General features: G+C 38.5%; 1 protein-coding gene across 2 annotated transcripts in view; it reads left to right on the forward strand.

Annotated features, from left to right (window-relative positions):
- The window catches only part of DHX57 (DExH-box helicase 57), a 55,461-nt gene that overhangs the window by 6,677 nt on the left and 33,934 nt on the right, over nt 1-14,850 (forward strand). For both annotated transcript variants that reach the window (XM_019742371.3, XM_019742361.3), the window contains exons 2-9: nt 4,085-4,305; nt 5,915-6,073; nt 7,112-7,297; nt 7,599-8,437; nt 9,846-10,021; nt 11,494-11,615; nt 12,581-12,776; nt 13,761-13,885. In XM_019742371.3, the coding sequence (XP_019597930.3) occupies nt 4,091-4,305; nt 5,915-6,073; nt 7,112-7,297; nt 7,599-8,437; nt 9,846-10,021; nt 11,494-11,615; nt 12,581-12,776; nt 13,761-13,885 (2,018 nt within the window). In that variant the 5' untranslated portion in view covers nt 4,085-4,090. The remainder of the gene's footprint in view (nt 1-4,084; nt 4,306-5,914; nt 6,074-7,111; nt 7,298-7,598; nt 8,438-9,845; nt 10,022-11,493; nt 11,616-12,580; nt 12,777-13,760; nt 13,886-14,850) is intronic.

Consider the following 14,850-nt stretch of genomic DNA (forward strand, 5'->3'; position numbering starts at 1 on the left):
CAACCCCATTCCCATCTATCACCCTGATAGATCTAGTACCTATCTATCTAGGTACTAGATCTAGGCACCATACCTAGTTATTACAATATTATTGACTATATTCCTTATGCTGTACCCTACATCCCATGAGTACTGTGTAACAACCAATTTGTACTTCTTAATCACTTCCTCTTTCTCCCATCCTTAACCCCACTCCCATCTTAAAGAAGTCCCACTAAGATTCCTTGTAATAACTGGTTTGGTGGGGATGAACTCCTTCAGCTTTTTCTTGTCTGGGAAGCTTCTTATCTGTCCTTCAATTCTAAATGACAGCCTTGCTGGGTAGTGTAATCTTGGTTGTCTGTCATTGCTTTTCATCACTTGGAATATTTCCTGCCAATCCCTTCTTGCCTGCCAAGTTTCTGTTGAGAAATCAGCTGATAGTCTTATGGGGGCTCCCTTGTAGGTAACTAACTGCTTTTCTGTTGCTGCTTTTAAGATTCTCTCTTTGTATTTAACCTTTGGCATTTTAACTATAATGTGTCTTGAGGTTGGCCTCCTTGGGTTTATCTCGTTTGGGACTGTCTATGCTTCCTGGGCTTGTATGTCTATTTCTTTCACCAGGTTCAGGAGGTTTTCTGTGATTATTTTTTCAAATAGGTTTTCAATTCCTTGCTCTCTCTCTTCTCTTTCTGGTACCTCTATAATGTGAATGTTGGTACGCTTGATTTTGTCCTAGAGGCTCCTTAAACTCTCCTCAATTTTTTGTATTCTTTTTTCTTTTTGCTGTTCTGGTTGGGTGTTTTCTGCTATCTTACCTTCTACATTGCTGGTTGGATCCTCTGCTTCATCTAATCTACTGTTGGTTCTCTATAGTGTATTCTTCAATTCTGTTATTGTATCCTTTGTTTCTGACTGGTTCTTTTTTATGGTTCTTATCTCCATTTTTATGCTTCCTACCTCTCTGTTGAAGTTCTCCCTGAGATCATTGAGCATCCTTATAACCAATGTTTGGAACTGCATCTGATAGATTGTTTATCTCCATTTTGTTAGTTCTTTTTCTGGAGCTTTGTTCTGTTCTTTTATTTGGGACCCCTTTTCTTTGTCTCCCCCTTTTGCCTGCCTCCCTGTGTTTGTTTCTATATATTAGGTAGGCCTGCTATATCTTCTGGTCTTAGTAGAGTGGCCTTATGTAGTAGGTATGCTGTGGGGGTTCAGTGGTGCAGTCTTTGTGGTCACTTGAGTTACGCGCTCCAGGTGTGTCCCTTGTGTGGGTTATGTGTGTCTTCCTCTTGTAGTTGAGCCTTGGTTGATAATTGCACATCAGTGGGAGGGTCTGGCCCTTGGGCTCACTGGTTGTGAGGACTGGCCTGGACTACAGTGGAAGGGTTGTTGTGCAGGGGCTGGTCCTACAGAGTAGGATCTGCCTCAGCAGGATTCTGGTGCCTGCCCCTTGGATGTGTCATACTTGGAGGCAGCTGGGTGCCTCCCTCTTGTTTTGAAGCTGGCCACTGAGGGTGCCAGCCCCAGGACCACCTTGGAGGGAATCCGCTTTAGGTCAAGTTCAGGCACAACCTGGGCCCTACCCGGGGCCACCTGGCAGGAGCCACAAAGAAATCTGCAGATGTTTGCTGCCCGTGCTGTGCTTAGAAGCACCCTGAGAGGCCAAGCTGTGAACCAAGGCTGGCTGCTGCTAGTGCCGAGCTTAGGGCTGCTCAGCCAGAGGTACAGGACATGCTCAAGCCAGATGCTGCTTGTCTGAGTTCCGAGAACCTTTGAGAGACCCTAGCAAATTCTGCAGCTTGAGCCAAGGCAGGTGGTCTGCACAAAAAAGCCATTGGAAGCAGCTGGTGTGCCCGTAAGTTGGGCAGGTCCGGGTCTTGAATCACCAGGCCATGGTGAACGAACTGCGGAGCCTCAGAAATGGTGGCCGCCTGTGTTCGCATGCCGGGAAGGAGGAAGGCTCAGCAAAGAAACAGTGGCCTCCACCTCCACGAGCTTCCCCATCCAGGAGAAAGCCACCTCTCCAACCTCTGTCCCAAGCCAGTTCTCTACCATATGTCTCTGCCTCCTCTCCAGCCTCTACCCCAGCGCTGGAGCTCAGAGCAAGTGACCCTGTTGGTGGGTAAGGCCGCGTGCTGTCCTTTTAAGAGGAGCGCCTGGGAGTGCAAGTGGCTTTCGTCTCACTCAGTCACAGTCTCTGCTTGTTTTCACAAACAGAAATTATGAGGACTTCTCTCCCCAGCACTGGAACCCTGGGCTGGGGTGGGGCTGGGACCTCTTGCTCCTCTGGGGGTGGGGGGACCCCTTCAGATGAAATATCCCACCTGATCTTTAATGGTCACATGCGGATGTGGGACCAGCCCGTGCCGCATCCCTGCCCTTCCTACCAGTGTGGAGGTGGCTGCTTCTGCAAGTCCTTAGTTGAAAGGCTTCAGTTCAGCTTGATTTTAGGCAATTCTCAGTAAGGTTGTTTTGTAGATTAGTTGTAATGTTGATGTGGTTGTGAGGGAAGGTAAGCATAGCATTTACCTACTGCACCATCTTGGTTGTTCATAATATAGTGTGAATCAGGGAGCATGATTCCTCCAGCTCTGTTCTTCTTTCTCAGGATTGCTTTGGCTATTTGAGGTCTTTTGTGGTTTCATACAAATTTTAGGAAATGTTCATACAAACATGAAAATTGTTTGTTCTATTTTTGTGAAAAATGCCATTGGGATTACATTAAATCTGTAGATTGCTTTGGGCAGTAAGGACATGTTAACAGTATTAATTCTTCCAGTCCATGAGCATGGACTGTCTTTCCATTTATATGTGTCTCCTTCAGTTTCTTTCATCAATGTCTTACGGTTTTTAGTACACAGGTCTTTCACCTCTTTGGTTAAATTTATTCCTAGGTATTTTATACTTTTTGGTGCAACTTATTACTAGAGTTAAAACTATTTTGTCTTATTATAGAAAAATGTAAATCTAAGAAAATATCTTGAATCTAGTTTTGGCTATATTCTATAATTTTAATGTATTTTATATTTGGTTTATAAATTCTGTTTTGGTTTATATATTTAGGTGTTACGATGTTGGGTGCATAAATATTTACAATTGTTATATCCTCATATTAACCCCTTTATCATTGTAAAATGCTTTGTCTCATGTTACCTTTTTTGACTTAAAGTCTATTTTGTCTGATATAAGGGTAGGTAACCCTGCTCTATTTTGGTTTCCATTTACATGGCATATGTTTTTCTGTCCCTTCACTTTTTTAGTCTTTGTGTGTCCTTAAAGCTGAGGCAATTCTGTTGTAGACAGCATATAGTTGGATCTTGTTTTCTCATCCATTCAGCCACTTTGTGTCTTTTGACTGGAGAATGTATTCTAATTACATTAAAAGTAATTTGTTGATAGGTAGGTCTTACTGTTGCCAGTTTTTAAATTGTTTCGGGTGTTTTATAGGTTCTTTGTTCCTTTCTGTCTTGCTGCCTTCCTTTGTGATTTGATGATTTTCTGTGGTGATCTGTTTTGATTTCTTCCTCTTTGTCTTTTGTGTATCTACTATAAATTTTTGCTTTGTGGTTTCCATGAGGCTTACATAAAACACCATACTTACAATATTTTATTTTAAGCTGAGAACAACTTAACGTGGATCACATGCAAAAGCTCTGCACTTTTACTCTCCCCAGGCATAATCTCTGAGCCAGCGCTGTGCTCCTGAAAGTGCGTGTGTAAATTTAAATTCTGTTTATCAAATCATACATTAAATACATGAAAACATCTCTACTAAACTGGCTTTTTAAAACCCTATTCTAGATTTAACCAAATGAGAATGTAGGCCGAGGCATGTGTGTCTCGAAACGTCCTCATGTCTTCCTGATGCACATCCCTTGCTAGGAAATCGGTGTCAGAGAAACTCACTAAATATTCATCCTGAGGAGGATGTGCTTGGTAATCTTTTGCGAAGCATCGTGTCCTCGCTTTCCCTAAATTGCCCTTTTAAAATGTGTGTTTTCCTTTATTTCTTTGAAATAGGCTATGTCCATAACTTTGACAAACAAAGGATTATTGTATTTGTCTGGTTTTATGATGTCTGTATTACTCTTTTGTCTTGCAGGTGAAAATGAGTTCTTCAGTAAGAAGAAAAGGCAGGCCCAGCAAAGGAGGTGGAAAAGGGTCTTCTTCTAGAGGAGGAAGAGGAGGCAGGAGTCACACTAGCAAATCTCACGGGGGTGGCAGTGGTGGTGGTGGCAGTGGTGGCAATAGAAAGTCCTCAAGTAGAATTTGGGACGATGGAGATGACTTTTGTATCTTCAGTGAATCAAGGCACCCAGCCAGGTATTATGCTCTTTGATTGTTCAAATATGGACACAGTATTAATTCCTCATCTATGGGACAACAAATGGCTAAGAGAAAGGGGGGAAATGCCAAGTTAATTATTCCTCTTATTTTAAAACCTTGTTGTCCCCCTCTTTGTAATATTTTCTAGAGGCATGATGGCAAATAACAGCTTTTTCTTTTTGGAAGTTCAAAATCTGAAGTTAACTTTAACTTCCACATGACACTATGAATTGAGTGTAATCCTGTTATTATAACCAAAGTCAGCAGAAAAGTAAATATTAGAAATTGTGAAAGTGATGAAAATGTGAAGTATTTATTAGGTGTTGTATTTTGAAGGTCCCAAAATGTAACCTAACTCTACTCTGTCTTTCTAGTTGATGAATTAAATGATCTGTTTTCCAACCAGCTCGACCTAATCTTCACTGGTGCTTCATGTGGTGACCAGTGACAGACATGATATCTAGGTTTCTCCCATATTCAGCTGTTTGTTCGGTTTTTTTAAATAAATTTTATTGGGGAATATTGGGGAACAGTGTGCCTCTCCAGGGCCCAACAGCGCCAAGTCATTGTCCTTCAGTCCAGTTGTGGAGGGCGCAGCTCAGCTCCAAGTCCAGTCGCCATTTTCAATCTTAGTTGCAGGGGTCACTGCCCACCATCCCATGTGGGAATTGAACCGGCAACCTTGTTGTTGAGAGCTCGCGCTCTAACCAACTGAGCCATCCAGCTGCCCCTTCGGAAGCTCAGCGGCAGCTTTCTTCAATCTAGTGGAGGGCGCAGCTCACTGGACCATGTGGGAATCAAACCGGCAACCCTGCTCTTCAGAGCTCGTGCTCTAACTAACTGAGCCACCCGGCTGCCTCAGCTTTTAAATAATGAATAAATTCTGATAATTCTAATGAATATTTAATGAAAGCAAAGATTTACTACTGCGTGTTATGCATATAAATATAACATTCTACTTGTCTCAAGCTGTACTGCAAGCTATCTAATGGAATTTTCAGAGATGGAGAGATTTCTTTAAAGCTATACACATGCACACTTACACATACAGTTCTTTTGTTTTTTAATGTGTATGAAAAAGGTGATGTGAATTAGGGTGACCTCTTTTTTTTGTTCTTTACTTTTCTACAATGATCATGTATATATATTTTTTGTAAGCCAGGAAATAATGATAAGTTAGATAAATACTTCAAAAATAGAGCCCAGTATTAACTTTTAAGTTTTAACAAGTAAGATGGAACTCTTGATTGTTTTCAGATTGTGTACCTAAAATAGAATAAAATAAACTCTCTGTGTGTGTATCATATTTCTTTTGAAAGTCCTCTAGTGCAGAGGGAGTCATGATAGAATTGCTTTTTCCAGCGAGTTCTTAAGTTAGTGAAGCCAGTTTTAATAATTAAGAAACTGATCAGTTTTTTTCCAGCAGTTCCAGTATAATAAATTCTGGTAAGTACTAGTATAGAAAGCAGAGAGCCTCTTCACATTCATTTGTCAGTTTTTGTAAGATACTTGACAATCCAGTTCGTGTTGTATATATTCTGAGACTCTGAGGAGAAGGTAAAAATTCTGATTATAGTTAAATGTGTAATTCTTGTGTCCTTTGCAGACCTAGTAGCAGTAGCACAAGAAAAGGAGATGCACGCCCCAAGTGGAAGCCCGAAGCTAAAGTGCCTCTCCAGACTCTACATATGACTTCTGAGAATCAAGAGAAAGTGAAAGCTCTTCTCCGAGACCTGCAAGAACAAGATGCAGATGTTGGATCTGAGTAAATTACTTTACTTGAGTAAATTATTATATAAAGGAAGATGTATTGGCATTGTCACATACAGTGATGGTCCTGTGTGTCTGGAATTCTGTATCAATACTGATCCTGTTGTAGCTATATAATTAGTTGAAAGTGAGACAAGAGAAATATAAGAATAATTATTTAGCAGCACTTTTAGAATGAGTTTGTTTTGCTATACCCATGAGCAATAGTATAGATTGCCTTTCCAGCTTTATCTTTTTTCTAGGATGGTGCTAATATGGATTTAGTCGTTGCTTTATTGACAACCTTCAAGTTGAACCTTTAGTGAACGAGTTAGAAGTATTGTCTGGGAGCAGATATTGAGTTGATCAGATGAAGTCTTAAGATTACACTACTAATGATTATCTGCCTAAGAGAAACAACTTTTACTCTTTTGGCTGTTTTGCTTTGTGACTTCAGTTGGAGAGGTTAATTCTTTCCATTTGCCAGAATTAATGAGTGGTCAGTCATGAGCAGCTCAATTTCCATCCTACCTACAAGTCTCTTATCTGTCTTAGATTTAAGAAAGGTGGTTATGCAGCAAAGCAAAAAATTAGGAATGTTTTTTATGAATGAGAAGAGAGAACGAGGATAGCCAAGACTTCTGTGGTTAAGAAGACAGACTGTGGCGTCAGACTGCCTTGGTTAAAATCTCCAGTTGCTCTTTACTGCATAACTTTTGGCAGTTACTAATCCTCTCTAAGTCTTAGTTGATAATCTGAAAAACAGAGATTCTAGTAGTATCTGATTGGGTTATTGGGAAGATTTTTAAAAGAAACAGTACATATAAAACACTTTAACACAGTACCTAGGATGCAATAAATACCTGATAAATGTTCATTGCCGAAGTACAAATTAATACTCGTAAGGTCAATAAAAGATTAAATCAGTGACTAAATAGTGGTCAGGATCCTGTGTCCTTTGACTCTTCAAATTAAATTCTTAGACTCTTGCTAAGTTTTTCTTTGAAGTAAGTAGAAATTAATGTCTAATATATGAAAATGTTATCTTTTCCAGAAGAAGCATTTCTGGGGAGGAGGAAGATGACGAGCCTGATTGTGACGATGCTCAGTACTGGTCAGCTGGACGAGAAGCTGCCCTTGTTCCTGACTTGGATCCTTTGGAATATGCTGGCTCAGGCCTGGAGGAACCTTATAATCCAGAATTGACAGTCTCAACATTAGCAGTGCAAAAACTTTCTAGGTGATTGCTTGCAATATCTTTGGGAGTAGGGGAAAATTCAAGGAAAGTAAAGGCATATAGTAAATCCAATTACGCCACCTAGAGTACTTTCCTATTGTATGGGTTCCAGCGGTGCCTGATATGTCTAATATTCTCTTTCAGGATGAGGGATTAAAGAGGAATTAGTATTATCAGGGATGCTTTTTCAAAATACAAACCCTGCTTATATATAGTTATAAATTCACATAAATACATTTAAATGAATTTCACTTCTTTGATTTGATATTACTCAATTTCTTTTGTCATGTTTCGCACCTGGCAGGTATGGTTTCAACACTGAACACTGTCAAGCATCCCTGAGGATTTGTGGTGGAGATGTGGGGGCATCTCTAGAACATCTGCTTACCCAGTGTTTTTCAGAGACATTTGGAGAGAGGATGAAGATCTCTGAGGCAATTGCCCATATAAGTGTGGATGAGTGTGTGGAACAGCGACAGGAAGAGGCATTTGCCCTTAAGTCAATCTGTGGAGAAAAATTCATAGAAAGAATTCAGAACAGAGTCTGGACCATTGGATTAGAACTGGAGTATTTGACAAATAAATTCTGCAAATCCAAGCGAAAGGAAAATACCAAAAATATACAGGAGATTTCACATGAAATATGCAAATTTTACCTCAAAGGAAATTGTAAATTTGGATCAAAATGCAAATTCAAACATGAAGTACCCCCAAATCAAATTGTTGGAAAAATAGAAAGAAGTGTAGATGATTCTCATCTTAGTGCTAATGAAGATGCATCTTTTTTATATGAACTTGAAATTCGATTTCCTAAAGACCACAAGTACCCCTACCAAGCTCCCCTTGTGGCATTTTATTCCACCAATGAGAATCTACCTCTGGCTTGTCGTTTACATATTTCTGAGTTCCTTTATGGCAAGGCCTTGACATTTGCAGAAACTTCAGAACCTGTTGTATATTCTTTGATAACCCTTTTAGCAGAAGAATCAGAAATAGTCAAGTTATTAACAAATACCCATCACAAGTACAGTGTTCCTCCAGTGAACTTCCTGCCAGTATCCTCTGGGACCAGAATAAATAATCCTGTCTGTCGTAAACCAGTGATTCCAAATAATTCTTTTGTTTCAAGTCAACTTCAAGATGGTATGTAAGACATGATCACATGAAAGGCATTGTTGGGGGGGGAGGTTGGAAGAAACTTAAGAGCATCTTCCCAGAAAATCAGTTTCATTGAATTCATTTGGTTTTACATGTTTATTTCTGATACTTGAGATGGGATTACTTTCAAATGAGAGTTTTAGAGATACTTCTCTTTCTATGCCACTATCCAGACCAGCCTGCTTTTAGTACACTAGACCCCCAAAATTCATTAGAGTAGGGCTATCTTTATGAATCCCTAAATCTTCAAATAAAGAAATGTTTGTGCAGAGTTCTGGCTCTATCCAGATCCAGGTTTGCTGTACAATTGATTATTACACCACAAGTAAATCCCTTTTTCAAAGTCCATCAAAGAATTCTCTCTTATTTGGTGCTATCTTTCTTTCAGAGAAATAAGTTTTTATTGTTTCACAAGAGTTCCTAGGCAAATGTCAATAAGTAGAGAACAATGAAACTACACTGAAATGTGGATGATGGACAAATGTCTGGGTTCACTCATTTACCACTTGACGACTTGCTCCCAAATGTCAGCTTCTAGTACTGGGAATCAAACGTATTCCTCAAGAAATGACAAATTGTGGGTTGTGGACTTTTTTTTAAAAAAAAGCTCTTGTTAAGATATAATTTTCATAACCATAAAATTCACCCTTTTAAAATATACAATTCGGTGGTTTTTAGTGTATTCAGAGTTATGCATCCATGACCATTGTCTAATTCCAGAACGTTTTCATCACCCCAAAAAGAAACCCCATACCGATTAGCAGTCACTCCTTATTTCTCCCTTCTCCTAACCCCCAATGACCACGAATCTGTATTCTGTCTCTATGAATTTGCCTATTCTGGACATTTCATAGAAATGGATTCATGCAATATTTGGTTTTTTTTTATTGGCTTCTTCACTTAGCATAATGTTTACGAGCTTCATTCATGTTGTAGCATGTAACAGTACTTCATTCCTTTTTATTACTGAATAATATTCCACTTTATGGACACACCATATTTTGTTTATTGCTTCATCGTATGATAGACACCGGTTGTTTTGTGTCGTGGAATTTTAGGTACACTTGCAAATAGTTGAAACTTTCAGTTAATTCCTTGAAAGTTAAGAGTCTACTGGATTAACAAGGTGTGCCATGATTTTCTCTTTGTTTTTAATTTGATTTAACAGTCAAATTAATAGGCACTTATACTTGATTAAGTTTGTTTGAAGATGCACTTTAAGTTCTTTGGCAATAGAAGTAGTAGTATTGAAATGAATGAACCTGCTTTATTCAAGCTTTAACTTTTTCTCCATTTTATGATTTTGTTGTTGTTACTTTCTTAGATAGTAATTCTTCCCCTTTGCTAAAGAAAGGGTTCCATATCGAAAATGTTTCCTTTTATCCCCTTCAAGTTGAAAAAGAATCAGAACCTGAGGAGACAGATGAGGATGAATGTCCTGCACCAGTTGTAGTGGAGAATGAAAGCTATGTGAACCTTAAGAAAAAGATTTCCAAAAGATATGACTGGCAGGCAAAATCAGTGCATGCTGAAAATGCTAAAATCTGCAAGCAGTTCCGAATAAAACAGGTAGGGTATTCTGAGAGAATGGCTAGCATTGCCTCCCTGATGTCTGGATGAAGGGATTAGGAATTGGGAAACTGGCTGACCTACCTAGTGTACGTTTGGTTCTCTTTTACGTAGTGGTCTGCATGTCACATCAAACTTGGGCACTCTAGATAGATTTGGAAAATCCAATGGCTGGTAAAAATGAAACACACACATATATATATATAGCGCAAATATTCTTAGAATCATGTGGCTTTGGTACTATGATAGACAATCTGATAAGTGAAAGGAAAATTAATGCTGTGATTTGCTTTAGAGAAATCAGTGTAGAAAAGGAGAAGGAGGGACTCTTAACTATTTCAAAGGTCACAGGGTAGATAACTTGCCCAAGGTCACATAACTAGTGAGTGGCAACATAGAAGTTCAAGCTAATTCTCAGTTTCTAAAGCTCTATTGTTTTTACCCAATTTATATGAACATTATTTTAAAAGAATCCATAAGTGAGCTGTTAGGGCAGAGCCAGCTGTGGACAAAGGCAAGTTGCTTAACCAGTTTGGGGATTGGAATAGAGATGCTGTCTCGAGGCCCTTCCAGTTCTAAAGTCCTATGGTCCTAATATTTGACACAGGATAAAACTATCACATATATAGTGCAGTACCTACAGAATGTCAAAATGAATAGACAAATCATACCATAAATAATGAGATGGTAGAAACAAAAAAAATTACACATTCAGTTTGGTCAGTGTGCTTAGAGGTAATAAATTGATATAATAAAACTACATGCAGAAAACGATGCGTTAATATAAATTTCTTCCACTAGTCAAAAATACACCCATGGTTTTAATATACAGTACAGTGTTTATAGTGTTGGCCCTTAGATATCAGGCTGAGTTACAAAGATGTGACGATCGGCCAAAAAAAACCTTGTAGTGCGTGCTCTTACTATTACTGATTTTGGGGAAAATCTGATATTGTGTAGAGCTATGCTATCCAATATTGTAGCCCCTAGTCATGTGTGGCTATTTAAATTAATGAAAATTAAATAAAATTTTAAAATCAGTTCCTCAGGAGCACTGGCCACAGCAAAGTGTTCAGTAGCCAGCTTCATGTAGCCAGAAATTGCTGTATTGGACAACGCAAATAGAGAACAGGTCCATCCACGTAAAAAGTTCTATTGGGCAATGCTGGTGTAAAGACTCTTGCTGGGAAGAGCTGGATAGGTGCCAAGCAGGAGGGATTTATTTCTCTTATAAGATCTTTCAGGTTATTATAGGAAAACCACACAGATTCCACAGCTTATTCTGGCTGATTCTCCAAACAGCCTTGTAACTAAAGTCATTAGCATCTAACCCCAACAAATCTGTAATTTCTGTCTGAACAAATTGTTAAAGAAGGAGCAGAAAGGATGGGTCTAGCTATGGGATTCCACATTCAGAGCTCTGTGAGGTGATTCAAAGTAACCCAACTGATGCCTTATCTTTTATTTATTAGGCTTCCAGACAGTTCCAGTCAATTCTGCAAGAAAGACAATCACTCCCTGCTTGGGGAGAAAGGGAAACCATTCTTAAATTGTTGAGCAAGCACCAAGTACTTGTTATAAGTGGTATGACTGGGTAAGAATGCAATTTATTCATAATGCAGCTTTCATCTATAAATGTGGCGTGTGCCCTGGTTATCATGGCCAGTTCTACTTTTAAAAAGCCAGTAGCTGGTGTTATTGGTGCTTTTTCTGTCAAATATTAAATAATATCTCACAGGAGCTAACACTGCAGCATCCATAGCCAATAGAGCCAAATTACGAAAAGCGAAAATAAAACTCGGAAATACATTAGGAATTTACAGACATTGTACTGCCTTGATATAATTTTAAGGCAAAAGGTTTAGCTGAAGGCTTTTAACAAGGCTCATTTTAAAATGTAAAGGATAGTTCCAGAACATTCAGCTTGAAAACTTTTTATCTTATAAATTTATTCTGATTTCTTTACCACTTTTATGTGTGCTTTTACGAACAACTTAGGGCACATAATTTTTCCTGTTTCACACTCTCTGTATGTTATCCAAATCTATTTAGCAGGGACAAGTTGCAGGCATAATTTAGTTATATATTCAAGGTTTTCAATTTATGCCCAAACTCACTGAAATAGTAGTAACTTTGTATCTTTTAGTTTCTTATCTTTTTAATTTCAGTCCACTGATAGCCAAATCAATATACATCAAAGGGAAAAATTAAAGTAATTTAATATTCGTAAGAGAATATTCCTATGTCTTTAGGATTCATATGTAGAATTCACATTCCTAGAGGCATTTACAGACCTTAATCTACTGTCTATTCAATAGTCCCAATTTTACAAATAAATGATACTACACTGTTATTCCGTTACCCTGTTAATCTGAGTACAAATTCCTAGGAGTTATCAGCTGTAGGTAATAAGTCAATAATTTTAGGATACAGATGAAGCGAAACAACCGTTATTCTAATTAGCTTTTTCACTTTCCTCATTGCTTGCGTGTGATTGCTTTTTTAGTAAACTAACACTTGAAAACTCTCATTTTAAAACTTGTTTGTTTTGACACACAGCTGTGGGAAAACCACGCAGATTCCACAGTTTATTCTGGATGAGTCTCTGAATGGACCACCAGAGAAGGTGGCTAACATCATTTGTACCCAACCCCGACGAATCTCGGCAATCTCTGTCGCTGAACGTGTCGCTAAAGAGAGAGCAGAAAGAGTGGGTCTGACTGTGGGATACCAAATCCGGTTAGAGAGTGTCAAGGTTTGTATGCTCTGCTTATTTCCTGGTAGCAGAAGTTTATAATTTTCAAGTAAGAAGAGTCCTTGGTATCTGGAGATTCATGGACAATTTGGGATATACTCCGGGACAGCTGAAGTTCTTGAGAAATATTTTGGTACAAGAAGTCTTATTTGGGTGCACTTAATTTCCTCTATAAGGACCTTTTATTCTTTATTGGCAAAAGTGACCTAGTAAATGCTGTTTTGCTCTTAAACCTGGGACTTAATCCATTTAACTGAATAAGGAATGAACAAATTCAAAATTGATTTTATCACTCACTGTTGTTTTTATGTTTTATAATAATTTTTAAATTATTTTTTCATTGCATTTGACAGTCAATATTATTTTATATTAGTTTCAGGAGTACAGCACGGTGTTTAGACATTTATATAATTTATGCAGTGATCCCCCTGATTAGTACCCACCTGCACTATGCATAGTTGTTGCAACATTATTGACTGTATTCTCTGTGTTGTACTTTATATCCCATGACTATTTTGTAACTACCAATTTGTATTTCTTAATCTCTTCACCTTTTTCACCCATCTCTCCAACCCCCCTTCCCTCTGGCAACCATCAGTTTGTTCTCTGTATCTATGAGTCTGTTTCTGTTTTGTTTGTTTGTTTATTTTGTTCTTTAGATTCCACATATAAGTGAGATCATATGTTATTTGTCTTTCTCAATCTGACTGATTTCACTTAGCATAATACCCTCTAGGTTTATCCATGTTGTCACACATAATAATTTTTGAATGCTTTTTATGAGTCATAAAATTTTAATGTGAAGTAGAAAAGCTTTTATTGTTATTGCCAACAAGAAACTGTATTTAGTGTGGTTTCATATTAAATGGAACTGCTGATGTTTTCGATATTCTTTATTCCTATCCACTCAAAATGGTTTTGCCAGGAAAGTGTTTCCTTTTTTCAAAAATGTCATGAATGCTTTCATGCCCTTTTACATGTTAGTCCTCAGCCACCAGACTGTTGTACTGCACCACAGGAGTACTGCTGAGAAGGCTAGAAGGAGATACAGCTCTCCAAGGGGTCACCCATATCATTGTGGATGAAGTTCATGAGCGGACAGAAGAAAGGTAAAACAAAGATTTTCCAAATGACTACCCAGACATATGAAATAAAGACATGGCTGAAAGAATTTCATTCTGCTTCCAATCCAATTTCTTAGAACTAGTAAGACTCACTTGCCAAGGAAAGGCCTAAGTTCGAGAAGAGGAACTGCTTTCCTGGTCTCCAGGGACTGGAATACTAAAAATGCTAGGAAGAGCACAGGTGCATCACTAGAAGAGTCATCCTGTTAAATGGACGTCATCTCATAAGAGATACTTCACACCCTCCTGGGCAGGATGCTGAACTGGGCACTGTACTTAGCAGGAATAACAGAGTAATGCATGTTGTAGCTGATGGATTGGTCAGTATGGGCATCTTTCTTTGATCCTTGGGTCAGTCATTCAGTCCTGACATTCATTCATATATTTATTGAGCCTGTATTAAGTGCCAAGTGATGTATTAATTGCCGGGGATACTATAGTGAACAAGTAGATATGGTTCTCCTTTATCTCTTACGGTCTGGTTGGAAAAAAAAAAAGATGAACAGGTAAACAAACAAGTAAGTAATTACAAATGGGAATGATTAGTATGGAGGAGTAAACATGCTGTGTTTCAGACAACAGACCCATAATATAGTCAGAGATCATATCTCTGAAGAGATGACACTTACATTAAAAATGACATTTATGTTAAAACCTAAAGTAAAGTTGCCTATGTGACAAATGGGGGCAAGGCCAGCATTGGCAAAGACTGCAGTGGGAAGGGGCTTCATGAGTCCAGAAACTGGAGGGAGTCCAGTATAGCTGGTGTGTAGTAAATGACAGGTGGGAAATGTCAGGTGGGAAAAACAGGAGCCAGATATTCCAGGGCCTTATACACCATGGATAATAAAGCATTTGGATTTTATTTAAATGGAATTAGAAGGCATTAAAGGGTGGAAGTATAAAATCAAAATTCTTAATATTTTAAAAGGAAGGGCCAGATACATAGA

Source organism: Rhinolophus sinicus, chromosome 2 (assembly GCF_057876585.1).
Source record: "Rhinolophus sinicus isolate RSI-liver-muscle chromosome 2, RSI-T2T, whole genome shotgun sequence".
Classification (NCBI taxonomy): domain Eukaryota; kingdom Metazoa; phylum Chordata; class Mammalia; order Chiroptera; family Rhinolophidae; genus Rhinolophus; species Rhinolophus sinicus.